This window comes from Ceratotherium simum, chromosome 33 (assembly GCF_057802395.1).
Source record: "Ceratotherium simum simum isolate JZ-2026a chromosome 33, ASM5780239v1, whole genome shotgun sequence".
Classification (NCBI taxonomy): Eukaryota; Metazoa; Chordata; class Mammalia; order Perissodactyla; family Rhinocerotidae; genus Ceratotherium; species Ceratotherium simum.
This window is the reverse complement of record NC_141932.1, coordinates 16,237,384-16,251,602: the sequence shown is the minus strand read 5'-3', so window position 1 is coordinate 16,251,602 and position 14,219 is coordinate 16,237,384. Positions and strand designations below refer to the sequence as shown.

At 49.6% G+C, this 14,219-nt stretch overlaps 1 protein-coding gene across 2 annotated transcripts in view; it reads right to left on the bottom strand.

The window, feature by feature from the left end:
- The window catches only part of SYMPK (symplekin scaffold protein), a 36,351-nt gene that overhangs the window by 12,346 nt on the left and 9,786 nt on the right, over nucleotides 1-14,219 (bottom strand). For both annotated transcript variants that reach the window (XM_004440170.3, XM_087421530.1), the window contains exons 8-16: nucleotides 13,077-13,247; nucleotides 11,582-11,821; nucleotides 8,278-8,432; nucleotides 5,745-5,895; nucleotides 4,443-4,647; nucleotides 3,412-3,562; nucleotides 1,631-1,866; nucleotides 505-586; nucleotides 153-266 (exon numbers count right to left, since the gene is read on the bottom strand). In XM_004440170.3, the coding sequence (XP_004440227.1) occupies nucleotides 153-266; nucleotides 505-586; nucleotides 1,631-1,866; nucleotides 3,412-3,562; nucleotides 4,443-4,647; nucleotides 5,745-5,895; nucleotides 8,278-8,432; nucleotides 11,582-11,821; nucleotides 13,077-13,247 (1,505 nt within the window). The remainder of the gene's footprint in view (nucleotides 1-152; nucleotides 267-504; nucleotides 587-1,630; nucleotides 1,867-3,411; nucleotides 3,563-4,442; nucleotides 4,648-5,744; nucleotides 5,896-8,277; nucleotides 8,433-11,581; nucleotides 11,822-13,076; nucleotides 13,248-14,219) is intronic.

Sequence of the window (14,219 nt, the reverse complement as noted above, 5' to 3'; positions counted from 1 at the left end):
TCAAACATGGAAAAACAACCACCAAAAAACTGTTGCAAGAAAGGCATTAGGCCCAGAGAGGAATATGTAGGGCCATGTGGAAGAGGGTGAGCTGGTTACTCGGGACAGAGCAAGGACTGAGCGGAGCCCAGTGGAGGGTGGTGGGGGATCACCTTGTCCTTCTCATGGGAGCTGAGGTCGAGCAGGACATGCAGGTACTGGAACTGGCGGGACGGGCGCTTGAAGATCAGGTCTCGAAGAGTGGACATGCCCAGGTAGGTGCGACTCTGCGGCAGGAGGAGGGACCAGAGCTCAATCCACCTGCAGGGTGCCTCTGGGACGTCTCCCTGCCTGCTCAGATCTGGTACTGCACAGAGGGCCTAGTCCCTCACAGACCCCACCGCCACAAGGTCTAGGCTGTGTGCCCTCAGACGCCGCAAGGCAGGGCCCTGTCCCCCTGCCACAGGCTGCAGCAAGCAGGGCTCCTGCCTGCACCGTGAGGCTGGGGACAGAGCCCATCCTCACCTCATCCTCGCAGTACTTGCGAATCACCTCCAGGGCACTCTCGGTGATCAGCGGCGCCTCCAGCACAACCTTGGTGAAGATTCTGCCAGAGAGGGAGGGATGGGGAAAGGCTGCAGAGGAGAGGCCGCCTGGCTTCCCAGTCCCGCTGAATGGTGGGAGCTGAGAGCTGCCAGGGCCTCCCTCACAGGCGGCTCCCTCACCCCCTGGTTCCAGAGCTGCAGAGGTGAGCAGAGCAGGGTGCAAACACTGCAGCTGGGCGACCTGGGCAGAGACCTTACGTCTTAGACACTCAGTTTCTCCTCTTTGTCAAACAGGGATTCCTAACTTCACTCACTTAATACAGCAATGGGAGGGAATAATCGGTGGTGGGAAGGGGCTTGCTGTTTTAGATGTGTTGGCCACAAAAGGCCACTTTGAGGTAACAACTGAATCTATGCTGGTGGATGAGAATGAGTCAGCCATGCAAAGAGTGGGCAGGAGAGCAGTAGGTGCCAAACCTTAAACTCTGCATGTTCGAGAAACAGACAGAAAGCCAGTGTGGGTAAAGTTTGGGGGCAGTGAGGAGCAGAGGGGCAGAAAAAGAGGCTAAAGAGGTGGGTAGGGATTGGATTACACAAGGTCTCATAGGGTATAGTAAGGAGGCTACATTTTATCCCAAGAGCAATGGAGACCCAAGGAAAGTTTTTAGTGGGGAAGTAACGAGACAGGATTTACATTATAAAATGTCACCCGGCTGCTGTGTGGAGAATGGATAGATAAGCTGGAGAATGAGAACAAGGAGGAAGCTACAGATTCAGGCAAGAGATGGGGATGGAGAGAAGTCAACCTCCAAAACAAGCCTATGAGGCAGGTACTGTTATTTACAGATGAGAAAATGGAGGCCCAGAGGTGAGTGCCCCAGGTCAGTCAGAGAGCAAGCAGCAGAGCTGGGAACAAGCCCAGGGCGCGTGACCCAGAGCCCACACCAAAGCTATTTGTTGGTGACTCCAGAGTGGGAGAGAAGGGACAGGCATGTGGAGAACTGACTCAGGTGGTGATGAAGAGGAAGGTGGTCAGAAAGCAGAAAGGAAAGGCAGACGCAGGAGGGAGACCGCTGGGGACAGGAGGGTGCAGGGCTGCCCCTCACCCATCCTTCTGGTCCGGCTTCTCCTGCAGGCCGGAGAGCAGGCGGATGAGGCAGTCCTCGTACTTGTCCAGGGTACCCGAGGCACCAGCTGCCAGGTAGGCGTTGTACTCCTGGTAGAGCCAGGCGAAGGCCAGGTCCAGGCGGGCCCGCACGTCCTCCAGGATGAAGGACAGGACCTCGGCCTTCAGGCCCGAGTCAAACTGTGTCACCAGGCTGGCCAGGATCTTTATGCGCACCTGACAGGAGAGTGAGCACGTGTCAGTGTGAAGAGGGGTGATCCCCGACACCCCACAATCGTGCCTTACAACTCCTCCTGCCCAGGCTCAGGGACCCCCAGCGCAGACCCGGTGTTACGTGAGGAAGGCAGCTGAAGAAACTTATGACCTGTAGGTTCCGTTTGTGTGAAAAAAATTGAAAAGGGAGAAAAAGGATCATCACAGAATAAAACTATGAGTTTCTAGGAGTATTATCTACACACTTCAGTGCACATGAAAAGATCTTGAAGGATTTTGCTAATTTGTACATTGGTCACCTCTGGGGAGGGGTGGGATGCAGGTGGGGGCCAAAGAAGACTTATGGTACAACTATGGCCTGGAAAAATATATACATTTTTTTGTGAGGAAGACCAGCCCTGAGCTAACATCTGTTGCCAATCCTCCTCTTTTTGCTGAAGAAGATTGGCCCTGGGCTAACATCTGTGCCCATCTTCCTCTACTTTATATGGGATGCCGCCACAGCATGGCTTGACAAGCAGTGCATTGGTGCGCGCCCAGGATCTGAACCCGCAAACCCTAGGTCCGCCAAAGCGGGGTATGCACACTTAACCGCTATGCCACCAGGCTGGCCCCTGGACACTTTCTTTTTTTTTTTGTGAGGAAGATCAGCCCTGAGCTGACATCTGATGCCCATCTGCCTCTTTTTTTTTACTGAGGAAGATTGGCCCTGGGCTAACATCCGTGCCCATCTTCCTCTACTTTATATGGGACGCCGCCACAGCATGGCTTCACAAGCAGTGAGTTGGTGCGTGCCCGGGATCTGAACCTGCGAACTCTAGGCTGCCGCAGCGGAGCGCGTGCGCTTAACCGCTTGTGCCACCAGGCCAGACCCCGCCCCCCCGGAAATATTTTTTAACATAGTATGTTCATACACTACTTGCTATGCTAATTAAAAATCTACTTCAAAAAATAGGAAAAAAAAGTTACTTGACTGAGGTTACAATGCCAGCAAGTGGCAGAATTAGGATTTAAAGCAGGTATGTCTGAATCTAAATAATAAGAATAATGTTAACCACAAAGAAGAAAGAGCCCATGGGCCGGCCCCGTGGCTTGGTGGTTAAGTGCGTGCGCTCCGCTGCTGGCGGCCCGGGTTCGGATCCCGGGCTCGCACCGACGCACCGCTTGTCGGGCCATGCTGAGGCCGCGTCCCACATGCAGCAACTAGAAGGATGTGCAACTACGACGTACAACTATCCACTGGGGCTTTGGGGGAAAAAACAAATAAATAAAATTTAAAAAAAAAAAAAAAAAAAAAGAAGAAAGAGCCCAACAGCAGCCCTCATGTGTGGGGCTCTTCCTTGCAGTCAGCCCTGTGCTGAGTAAGAGAACATGCATGTCCATGCATTCTCCCTCCTCATCAGCTGTGTGGAGCTGCTGCTACTGTCTCTGCTTTATGGAGGACAGATGTGAGGCTTGGAGAAGTGGCTGGCCCTAGGCCCTGTGGCTGGTGTGCAGCAGAGCTGGGATCTGGAGCCAGGGAGGACAGGCTAGGGGGTAGGGGCACACCTGGGCCGCCCCGCTGCAGGCCACGGCCTTCTCAGCCCGCAAGATCCGCTTCACAGCACCCAGCTTCATGGCCTCAACCTGGGCGTCGGTCAGGGGCTTCAGCACATCGCTCAGACGGAAGATTTTCTTGCGCCCACCGGCCCCCGCCAGCCTACATGGGGGAGTAGGGACAGGGACACAGTGAATCGGAACATCTTTTCTGGAGCCCAGGCCCACTGGTGACTCTCCCCACCCCAGGCCATACAGAGACACCCCCCACGCTGCCTCTCTAACTCCCCTGTGACTCTGAGGCACGGCAGCGCACAGGGTATTGAGAAGGAAGAGGATGTTATTCTGTTTTTGTAAAGGGTGTCTCAAGGAAGGCTTCTATGAGGAGGCAACGTGTGAGTGGAGATCTGAAGGAAACGAGGGGACAAGATGCACAAATATCTGGGCGATGAACTTTCCAGGCAGAGAACAGGAAGTACAAAGGCCTTCAAATGGGGACCCGCTTGGTTGTTCAAAGAATACCAAGAGGCCCGTGTGACTGGAGGAGGGAGCGAGGGGAACAGAGAGCTTGGAGGAGCAGCAGATCAGGCATAGCCCTGTTAGCAAGCCTTGGTTGGGGCTGGGGCTGGGACTGGCTGGATTCTGTGGTCTGTGAGGGAGGTAATAATGAGGATGATGATGGTAACAGCCAGTAGCACTTACTACATGTTAGGAATCAGGCTAAATGCTTTACATCATGATCACTCTCACTCCCAAGAGTTACCTAGTTTAATTATCTAACCATCACATGAACTCACTTAATTCTCCCTTGATCCTTAAAGAGAAAGATACTATCATCCCAATCTTAGGCATAAGTAAAGGGGCCTTTTTGTTGTTATGTAAAAGAACACAACTAAGGCTTAGTGGTTGTGGCATTGACTCTGGAGTCAGAGAGACCCTTGTCTAGACCTACTTCTGTTTATGTCTTTGTCTGTCTGTCTCTCTCACACATGCACCAAGAACCAGGTCCCCAGTCCTGTACCAGCACCTGCAAGGGGACTCACCGGGGCTGCGTGACGGGGATGATGGGCTCTGGCCTCCTCTTGGCCTGGGGCGCCTCCTCCTCCAGAGTGGACATGGAGCTCAGGGAGCCCACCACCGAAATGGCCTGGCCCTGGGCTGACAGGCGTCGCTTGATCAGGACACTCTCTGGCTTCACCACCTTCTCCTCCTTGGGCTCCTCCTTGCACTGTTTGGTCTGCTCCACGCCTGAGAGGGAGGCAGCAAACGGCTCCAGGCATGCTAGAGCCACCTGCTCCCATCCAAGGACCTCCTGTGTACCTGGCTCTATTCTAAGCTGTGTACACACAAAACTCATTTAAATCTGCAAATCACCTTTCTGGAGCAGGTATGCTTTTTACCCCGTTTTGCACTACAACAGCTGAGGCTCAAATTAGAAATGCCACTCACTGCTGACGGGAATACCAAATGGTACAGCCACTCTGGCAAGCTAATGAGCAGTTTGTAACAGCACTGGACATGCCCCAACCCATGACCCCGCAATTCCACTCCTTGGTACACACACGAGATAAGGAGGGCATCAAAACACTTGTATATAAACGTTCGCAGCAGCTTTATTCACAATGGCCAAAAACTGGAAACCCACAGGTCCAAAGCGTGGATAAACAAATGGCCTACTCACATAAGGGAATACTACAGAGCAATAAAAAATAAACGATTGGTTCACATGACAACATGGATGAATCTCAAAAACTTATGCTGAGCAAAAGGAGCCAGACTCGCTATGATCCCATTTATATGAAGTTCAAGACTAGGAAAAACTAATCTATGGAGACAGAAATCAGAACAGTGGTTGTCTCTGGAGGTGGGCTGCCATGAGTGTTGACCGGAAAGGAGCAAGAAGGAACTTTCTAGAGTGGTGGAAATGGTCTGCATCTCCACCTGGGTGGTGGTTACACTGGTGTGTTCACTTTGTGAAAATACACTAAGTGTACACTTAAGAGTTGTGTGTTTCACTGTACATAATTTATACCTCAATAGTACTGTTAAAATGGGAAACCACCTGAGGCTCAGAGAGGGTAAGTAATTTGACCAAAGTCACAGAGCTATTAAGTGGCTGAGGCAGTCTGGCTCAACTCAGACCTCAAACCCAGGTCTGTTGGATTTCAAACCCAGGGGCTGAAAATATTGAGCACTCAATATATCTATGAGACCTGTAATTATTTACACCTAAGATCTCACATGATTTTCATTTGCACCACCACGAGGAGGTGCTCTTCCAGTAAGGAGAACCCAGCAGCCACACCGCCAACCCCTGGTCCGGGTCATCTCCACGTGACACTCACCTGGCCCCAGTCCTGCGGCCGTCATCTGTGTGGCCATGAGCCGAGCCAGGTGCTTGATCTGGGCTTCGGTGCCTGCTGACTCCACCGGGGTGTAGATGGCTTGGAAGGAGGCGGGCATGGCCTCGGGCAGGTACACCATGCTGATGAGGACCTGTGGTCGCCCAGGAAGAGGAGGCTTTCCTTACTCACTGATTCAACAAGCATTTGTTCCACGGCCAGGCCAACACTGGGGAAATGGCTGTGACTAAGACAGACCCAGGCCCACTCCTGTGGAGCTCAGACTCCAGGGGAAGTCAGAGAGAAAACGAGTAACGACGCAGTGTGGTGCACAGAGAGGAAAGTAAAGAGTGCCCTGAGACACGTCGGGAGGGCCAGGGATGGCTTTGGCTCCTGGGGAAGCGCACTGGGGTTGAGAACGGAGAGGAGGGCAGGAATCAGCCTGGCACAGGGTGAAATCTTGCAGTGGGAGGGGGTACGTATTTCAGGTACAGGAACAGCATGGGGGAAGGCTAAGAGGCAGCAGAGCAGGTGCCCTGCCCAGAGAGTGGAAGGAGGTTCAATGAAGGGTGTAATATGGACTTAATATTGACTTAAAAAATCAGTATCCTGGGGCCGGCCCCATGGCTTAGTGGTTAAGTGCACGCGCTCCGCTACTGGCGGCCCGGGTTTGGATCCCGGGCGCGCACCAACGCACTGCTTCTCCGGCCATGCTGAGGCCGCATCCCACATACAGCGACTAGAAGGATGTACAGCTATGACGTACAACTATCTACTGGGGCTTTGGGGGGCGGGGGAAGGAGGAAGATGGGCAATAGATGTTAGCTCAGAGCCGGTCTTCCTCAGCAAAAAAGAGGAGGACTGGCATGGATGTTAGCTCAGGGCTGATCTTCCTCACAATAAAAAAAAAAAAAAAAAATCAGTATCCTAACAGAGCACATCCATATCTGTCAGGAATTGGTAACAAAAGATGATTTCAAACTCCCTACATGCTTGGAAGTTTAAATGCATACTGTAAATAAGAAGATAATTAGAACAGAAAGACAATGAAATAACTACAAATCAACATGTGTAGGATGCAGCAAAAATGGTACTGAAATGGAAAATCAGATCTTTAAATGTTTACGTTGGGAAAGAAGACTGAAAACTAATAAGCCAAGCATTTGACTTAAAACTTTGGGGAAAAACAGTCACAGAAAGTAGCAGGAAAGAAATAAAGACAACAGAAATAAAACAAAAGGTTACAAAAGAATATCAATAAAACTTAAGTACCAGTTCTTTGAAATGACTGAAAACAAGCAAATCTATGGGAAGACAGAACCAAAGAAAAGAGTAAGGAGACAGTTTTGGGACAGAAAGCGGCACAGCACTACAGAGACAGGTGTTATAAAAGTAGAAGAGCCCAATGAACAACTTCACACCAATCATCTGAAAAGGACAATGTCCCAGAGTGTGATGAGGACAGACAAGGTGCAAAGAGTTAATGGAAGCCAAATCAGACAGGGCCTGAGGCAAGCTGGATTTAAATGTTATCCTGAAGGAAACAGCTATGGCAGGGATTTGAGCAGGCGAGCGTCATGACTGTACCTGAGAAAGATCTCTCCGGCTGCCGCAGGGAGAGTGGAAGCCAGAGTCAGGGAGCAAGTGGCGAAAAGGGCGGGCTGGACAGGGCTGGGGGGAGGCAAAGAGCTTAACTCCCGGGTTTGTGGCTTGGGAACTGGGGGGCTGGTGTGCCAAAAACATACGTGGGGCCCATAGAGGAGTGCAGGGAGAAATTTCACAAGTTTAGTGTTGACATGCTGAGTCTGAGGTGCCTGTGGAACGCCCAAGGGGAGAAAGATGCAGGAGGCAGCCACATGTCCAGGCCTGGAGCTCACCAAAGAGATCTGAGTTGGAGAGAAAACTCCTTGCCACCCTCATGATAAAAATTCCACTCCATTCACCCAACAACTAAGCCCTTTGGAGCCTCTAGGCAGAGAGAAGGAAGGCTGAGGGGGACTGCTGTGGAGCATGGGGAAAAGCACTCTCCATGAGCACCCAGGGGAAAGGTCTGGGTGCTGCTACAGCCAGAGGACTGATGTGAGGACCCCACCCCCAACCCACTCAAACCAGTGGTTCTTCCACCTTGGAGCAGAATGTCTCTGAGAATCCAAGGAAAACGCTGGCCATCCCACCCCACCAATGCCAGTCTCACACTTCTTAGCCAACAATTCATGGGGTTCACTCTCCAGTTAACAGACCTCGCTTCAAGGGAAAGGAGAGAGCGAGAGTGAGCGGGTTTGGACAGGGCCTCAGACCGCCCAAAGAGAGACTGTTGAGTGGTGACAGGTGATCTCCTGAAGGAGTAAAGATCAGAGAAGAGGTCCATCAGAGGTTAGGAGGGCCCACTGGACCACATCCCTCCAACACTGCAAATAGAGAGGTGTGGCAGGACTGCTGCCATCCATAAGAGGCGGACAGAGTGGAGTGAGGGGCAGGGCAAGGACTAGAGAGCCTTCCTCCCTGCCTATGGGAAACAGCCCCCACCCGTCCTCACCAGATTGGCCACGTTGTCTGGCGTCAGCAGAGGCTGGAGGAACTCAGCAGTGATGTCTGTGTCCGACTGGCCTGAGATCTGGGCTGAGGCCTTCGAGGTCCCCGACGGGCCTGGTTCCAAGTCCTTGTCCTCGTCATCTTCCCCCAGGTTGGGCTCTGGGAGAGAGAAGGAGATAAGATGCTGGCTCTAGAGAGAGCAGCAGACCCTCCCTCCTCCCAGGGAGCCTAGGTGGTCCCTGCCTCCAGGCAGCCTCAGCAAACAGGAGCAGTGCAGTGGACGAAGACCTGGGCTGCAGCCTTGGCTCTGCTGTCAAAGTGTCACATGACCCTGGGAAACTACCTGCCTCGCTCTAGGCCTCAGTTATCCTCATCTGGGAAATGGGAATAAGCCATACCAGCCCAGCTCATCACACTAGCTCCAAGAAGACAAAAAGGTTAACTAATGATCCCACAGAGTTTTATTGTTTAAAAATCTATCTTTGGAAATAGTGCGCAACCTCATCAGGAATAAGGAAAATGTAAAAACAACCTAATAGGATAGCATTTTTGCCTATACGATTGACAAAAAATAATAAGGTTGGTAGTGACAGTTGTCAGTAGAGGTGTGGATGGGGGAAATGTAAACTGCTACGGCCTCTCAGAAGGGCAATTTGACAGTAGAAAAAAATTTTAAATGTGCCCTCCCTTTTTGACACAGCAATTCTACTTCTAGATATCCATCCTAAAAACTTCCTCAGAGACATATCTAAGGTAAAACGTACAGAGAAGTCACTGTGGCACTGACCATACAGAGAAATGGTACATGATCTCCATCAGTAACAGGCTGGTTGAATACAAGCACAGCGGTTCTAGCTCAAGGAAACAAACTAACAACTTGAACCTTAGAGAAAAAGCTTCATATACAAAGACATTCCTCGAAGCTGTATTTACAAAAGTGGAAAAGCATTTGGAATGTTCAAGAGTGTGATGACTTAAGCAGATTATGGCAAAAATATGATGAAATGTCATGCAGTCTTTTAAAAAGGTCTACAACACATGTAACGAGAGCAGAAACCCTGCATTAACCAAGGGTGGAGACAATTCAATCACAAAACGTCGAGCAACCCAACAGACGGGGTACTTCACAGAAATGCAAATGGCTAATAAATTTAAACAATGCACAGCCTGACTCCAACACATACAAGAAGGCAAATCTAAACCCAGGCTACTGTTTACGCCCAGAGGGGTTACAGGATGTCAGGGCTGGCAGGAAGGCGGTAACTGGCACTCACGCACTGCTGGGGCTGTGTACATTGTGTACATTGTGTACATTGTGCAGGTTTTTGGACACCAGTTTGGCAATGGCTGTCAGAAATTTAAATGCACCCACTAGCAAGGGGCACATCCAGTGCTCAGATCTTGATTTCTGAAACTATCCTCTACTTAAAAGAAACCAGCGCTTCTCAGAGAAATGGCTGATTCTAGGGCTGGGGCAAGGAAAGTACAAGATGAACCTAGAGCATCTTGTTATGCCAGAAAGGAAGAAATGCTCAAAAAGCTTATGGGACACGTTAAAGGGACACAGGAGCCAGCTCGAAGGCTCCCTCTGCTAAATATGAGGAAACTGGAGCAAGAAAATGAACAACAACAGTAATGGATTACAACCCAGAGAATAAAGGGGAATCCACAAGTCTATACTGATAATAAAGTAGGGAGAATAAAAGCAAGCTCTCCCTTACAGCAGAATGCCAACTAATAAATGTAGAAGGAAAGCTTTTCATAACCATTATAGCAATAGATGCAGGGAACAATCATCAATGGATGCTAAAACCACTGGGGGAAAGTCTGAAGAGAAACAGGTGTTTTACATAGCTTCAAGTATCTCCCTCAGCTTACTCATTATTTACAAAGGGAAAAAGGGTACTTTACACTTGAGAAACCTGGCGGACACCACCTCAACCAAGTGATTCAGGTTCCCGTCACCAATAATGGGACAAACTGACATCACGTGCCTCCTGATACCACACAGAGGAGGTCAGGGCATCACTTCTGCAGGGTTCCTGCCAAAAGTGCAGAGCCTGAATGCAACCAGGAGAAAAGACCAGACAAACCCAAAAGTAGGGCCATTCTACCCAACAGCTGTCCTAGACTCTTCACTATGGCAAGGTCGTGAAACAGAGAAGGCTGAGGAACTGATTTGGGAGACTAAAGGTCATGACAAGTAAATGCAATGTATGATCCCTGCCTTGTGAAGGGTACACAGGAGTTTTCCATACTGTTCTTGTAAATTGGCTGCAAGTTCAAAATTATTTCAAAATAAAAAGTTTAAAGAAACAGAAAAATAAAATTGGTGGGCAAAACAGAAACTTAAAGGCACAAAACCTTTGCCTCACCAATTCCACTACTTGGAATTTGTCCTATAACTGGACATGTGTGCAAGACTGTTGTTATACTAGAGCAATCTTTATATTTAAGAAAAATGGACACAAATGAAATGTCCACCAACGGGGGACTGGTTATAGGGGCCCCCGGGCACTACAGACTATTGTGCCACCATTAAAAGGATGCAGTCAATTTCTACGTGCAGATACAGAAAGAGCTCCCAGATGATTACTAAATAAATTAAGGTACAGAACACTCTGCTTTGTATGCTTAATTAAGGAGGAAAAAATAGATCTCTACCTTACTCCTTATAGCAAAATAAATTCTTTATTTCTTTTAAACGAAAAACAAAAAAAAAGGACTCTTTGATAAATGTCCTCATCACAAACATGAGTGATTTAAAAAATTTCTTTTGGAGTAAGGAAGGCTGCCATGGTTGACAATATTGATAAATAATACAACCCATTAAGAAATTACTTCAGGGGCCAGCCCCATGGCTTAGCGGTTAAGTGCACACGCTCCGCTGCTGGCAGCCTGGGTTCAGATCCCGGGTGCGCACCGACGCACCGCTTCTCCGGCTATGCTGAGGCCGCGTCCCACATACAGCAACTAGAAGGATGTACAACTATGACATACAACTATCCACTGGGGCTTTGAGAAGAAAAAGGAGGAGGATTGCCAATAGATGTTAGCTGAGAGCCGGTCTTCCTCAGCAAAAAGAGGAGGATTAGCACGGATGTTAGCTCAGGGCTGATCTCCCTCACCAAAAAAAAAAAAAATTCTCTTTTATCATTTGTTATAGGTCATCGTATTTATATAACGTAATTTATGATATTAATTAATATCAGTTAAGCTTATAGTGTAATGCAAATAATAAAACATTTGAAATGTGGTCAGTTCTTGCCACCACCTCCTGCCAGGCCTGCCTCCGCTCCTCAGCTCACCTAGCTTCATCTTCTTGAGCGTGGAATCTGAGTCGTCTCGGGGCCGCTTGCGGGCGTCCTTGCCGCTGGGCATGTTGCGGGCGATCTCGGCCTGCGGTGTGCCCAGGTCCACCAGCAGGGTGGTGATCTGGGCCTGGAACTCCAGGGAGGCCGGGTGCTTCAGCACACTCAACAGGTGCAACTTGAGGTTCTTGCGCACACTGCTCACCTGAGACTTGGCCAGCGTCGGGGGCAGGTTGGCTGTGAGGAAAGACCCAAGAGCTTCATGCTGTGGACAGAGCTCATGGGGCCCTGCTAATCTCACTTCCCAAGCGCAGAATGGGCAGTGGTCTTGCAGGCATCTCCTGGAAAAGTTCCTTCAGATATAATGTGTGGCCGTCCCCCTGTACAAGCAGATGCTTAAAACCCTTGAGAGGTCTCTGTGAGTATTAGTCATCCTTAACACAAAGAGAAAACTCACCCTCCCTCTTAATAACATCAAGTCTCATCTCCCTCTATCTCTGGGCTGGAAATTCCAATATGCCTCCCCTGGGAAGGCTATAATCACAACCTTCACTTCCAGAATGTTCCGAGTGAACTGCTGCAACAGTTCATCATTGGTCCCTGCCACCACAATGACCTTCGAATGTCTAACAGTCACCTTGGTGAGCGAGCCTCCCCTGTCCCACAGCAAAAGAGGATGCCTGTAATTTTGCCGGCTCAGCATCCCTCCCCGCTTCCTCGGCCAAAACTCCCATTCTCCTTTGAGGGAACCTCCCAGGTTCCATTCTCAGTCCAAGTGGGCAAGAGACTCAGGGCCAGTAAGAACAATGCAATCCTTTAGCCACTGTGATTGGGCCACTGTGATTGGGTCAGAGATAGGCTCGTAATCTCTTCTTGGCCAATCAGAAACAAAGAGCATCAGCCTTGGGACTTCTGCTGGAATGACTAGGAAGGAGACACTCTTTTTCCCCTGGGCTTGCCCAGTGGGCAGAAGGGAAGCCTGGGGCTATTGGGGCCCATCTTTGCTACCCCAAGGAAGGAGACACAGAACAAAGCCAATGTGGAGAAAATCAGAGCCAAGAGATGGAGAGAGATCCATGATCTGTACACACTCACGCCTCAGCCCCAGACTTCTCAGTTTTCACACATGCACAAAAGTAGAGAAAACAGTATAATGAATCACCATGTACCCATCAACATTTTGCTTATCTTGGCACATCTATCCTCCCTGTTTTTCTTTTTCTGCCGGTGGGGGGGAGGCTGGAATATTTTAAAGTATTTCACAAATATCATGTCATTTCACCCACACATACCTCAATATTAAAGCCAGTTTTGAACCGGGTTTCTGTCACACACAACTGAGAGACTCCTGTCTGATCTAGAGGATCCTTCCCTGTGTCCACCACATACTCGACTGATGATGGATCCCTCAGGGGCCCACTCCCTAGCTCATATGTCCTCAGGAAAGAGCAGACTGGCCAGTGGAGAGGGGAAGGGGAGGCGACCAACCTACCGTGCAGCGTTTCGTAGGCCTGGATCACCTCAGACATGAACATGGGCCTCTGGCGGGCAATGTTGGCAAGGGAGCCCAGCGCCGTGGTCAGGTTGATGGAGGAGATGGCGGGGTGCACCATGAACTTGAGCAGCTGCTCCAAGGCCGCCTTGCCCTCCTCCCACAGCACATCTAATGAGGGAAAGAAGAGAACCAGTAGTAGGAGCCTTTCTCCCATGCCTCCAGAGAGAGCAGTCTTTGGGGTCAAAAGGAGAGAGACCTTTGTTCATTATGTTTTTGTATAGAAAAAATGTCAAGAAAGATATCCACCAGAGTCATTAAGGGTTAACTTTTGGGGACTGGATCGAAGAGAGTGTTGGTACAAGGGACTTTGAGTTCTTTGTCGATGTATACATGAATGGCTGTGAATGGCTGAAAAAACACAGAAAATTGAGTGGTAGATGAGTCCTGAGATGGACTATTAATGAGTATAAAAATTTAGTGACGAGGATGCTGAAAGCATGGACTTGCAATAGTGAAAAACTAGAAATAACTTTAAATATAGGTTGCTTGCCCAATGGTAGGGCAGAGATTCAAACACAAGCCCACTAGACTCTAATGCCCCTTTGCTGAAAAGATAAAGCATGGTCCTGTTTTTTATAAACCAAAAAGCCAACAAATGCAGAAACTATGAATATAAACATACAAATATCTTTCTTTGCATAGAAAGGTCTGGAAGGAAACAATACACTGAGTGGAATCTATCTCTGGGAAGCAGGACTGGGGGAGGGGGTGTTTTCCCTTTATGCCCCTCTGTATTACTGCTTGACGCTTTAGTAGTGTGCATGTACTACTTCTATAATTTGCAATTAAGAGAGCCATAAGAGCCGGCCCTGTGGCTTAGCGGTTAAGTGCTCATGCTCCTCTACTGGCAGCCCAGGTTCGGATCCCGGGCGCGCACCGACGCACCGCTTCTCCAGTCATGCTGAGGCCACGTCCCACATACAGCAACTAGAAGGATGTGCAACTATGACATACAACTACCTACTGGGGCTTTGGGGAAAAAAAAGGAGGAGGATTGGCAATAGATGTTAGCTCAGAGCCGGTCTTCCTCAGCAAAAAGAGGAGGATTAGCATGGATGTTGGCTCAGGGCTGATCCTCCT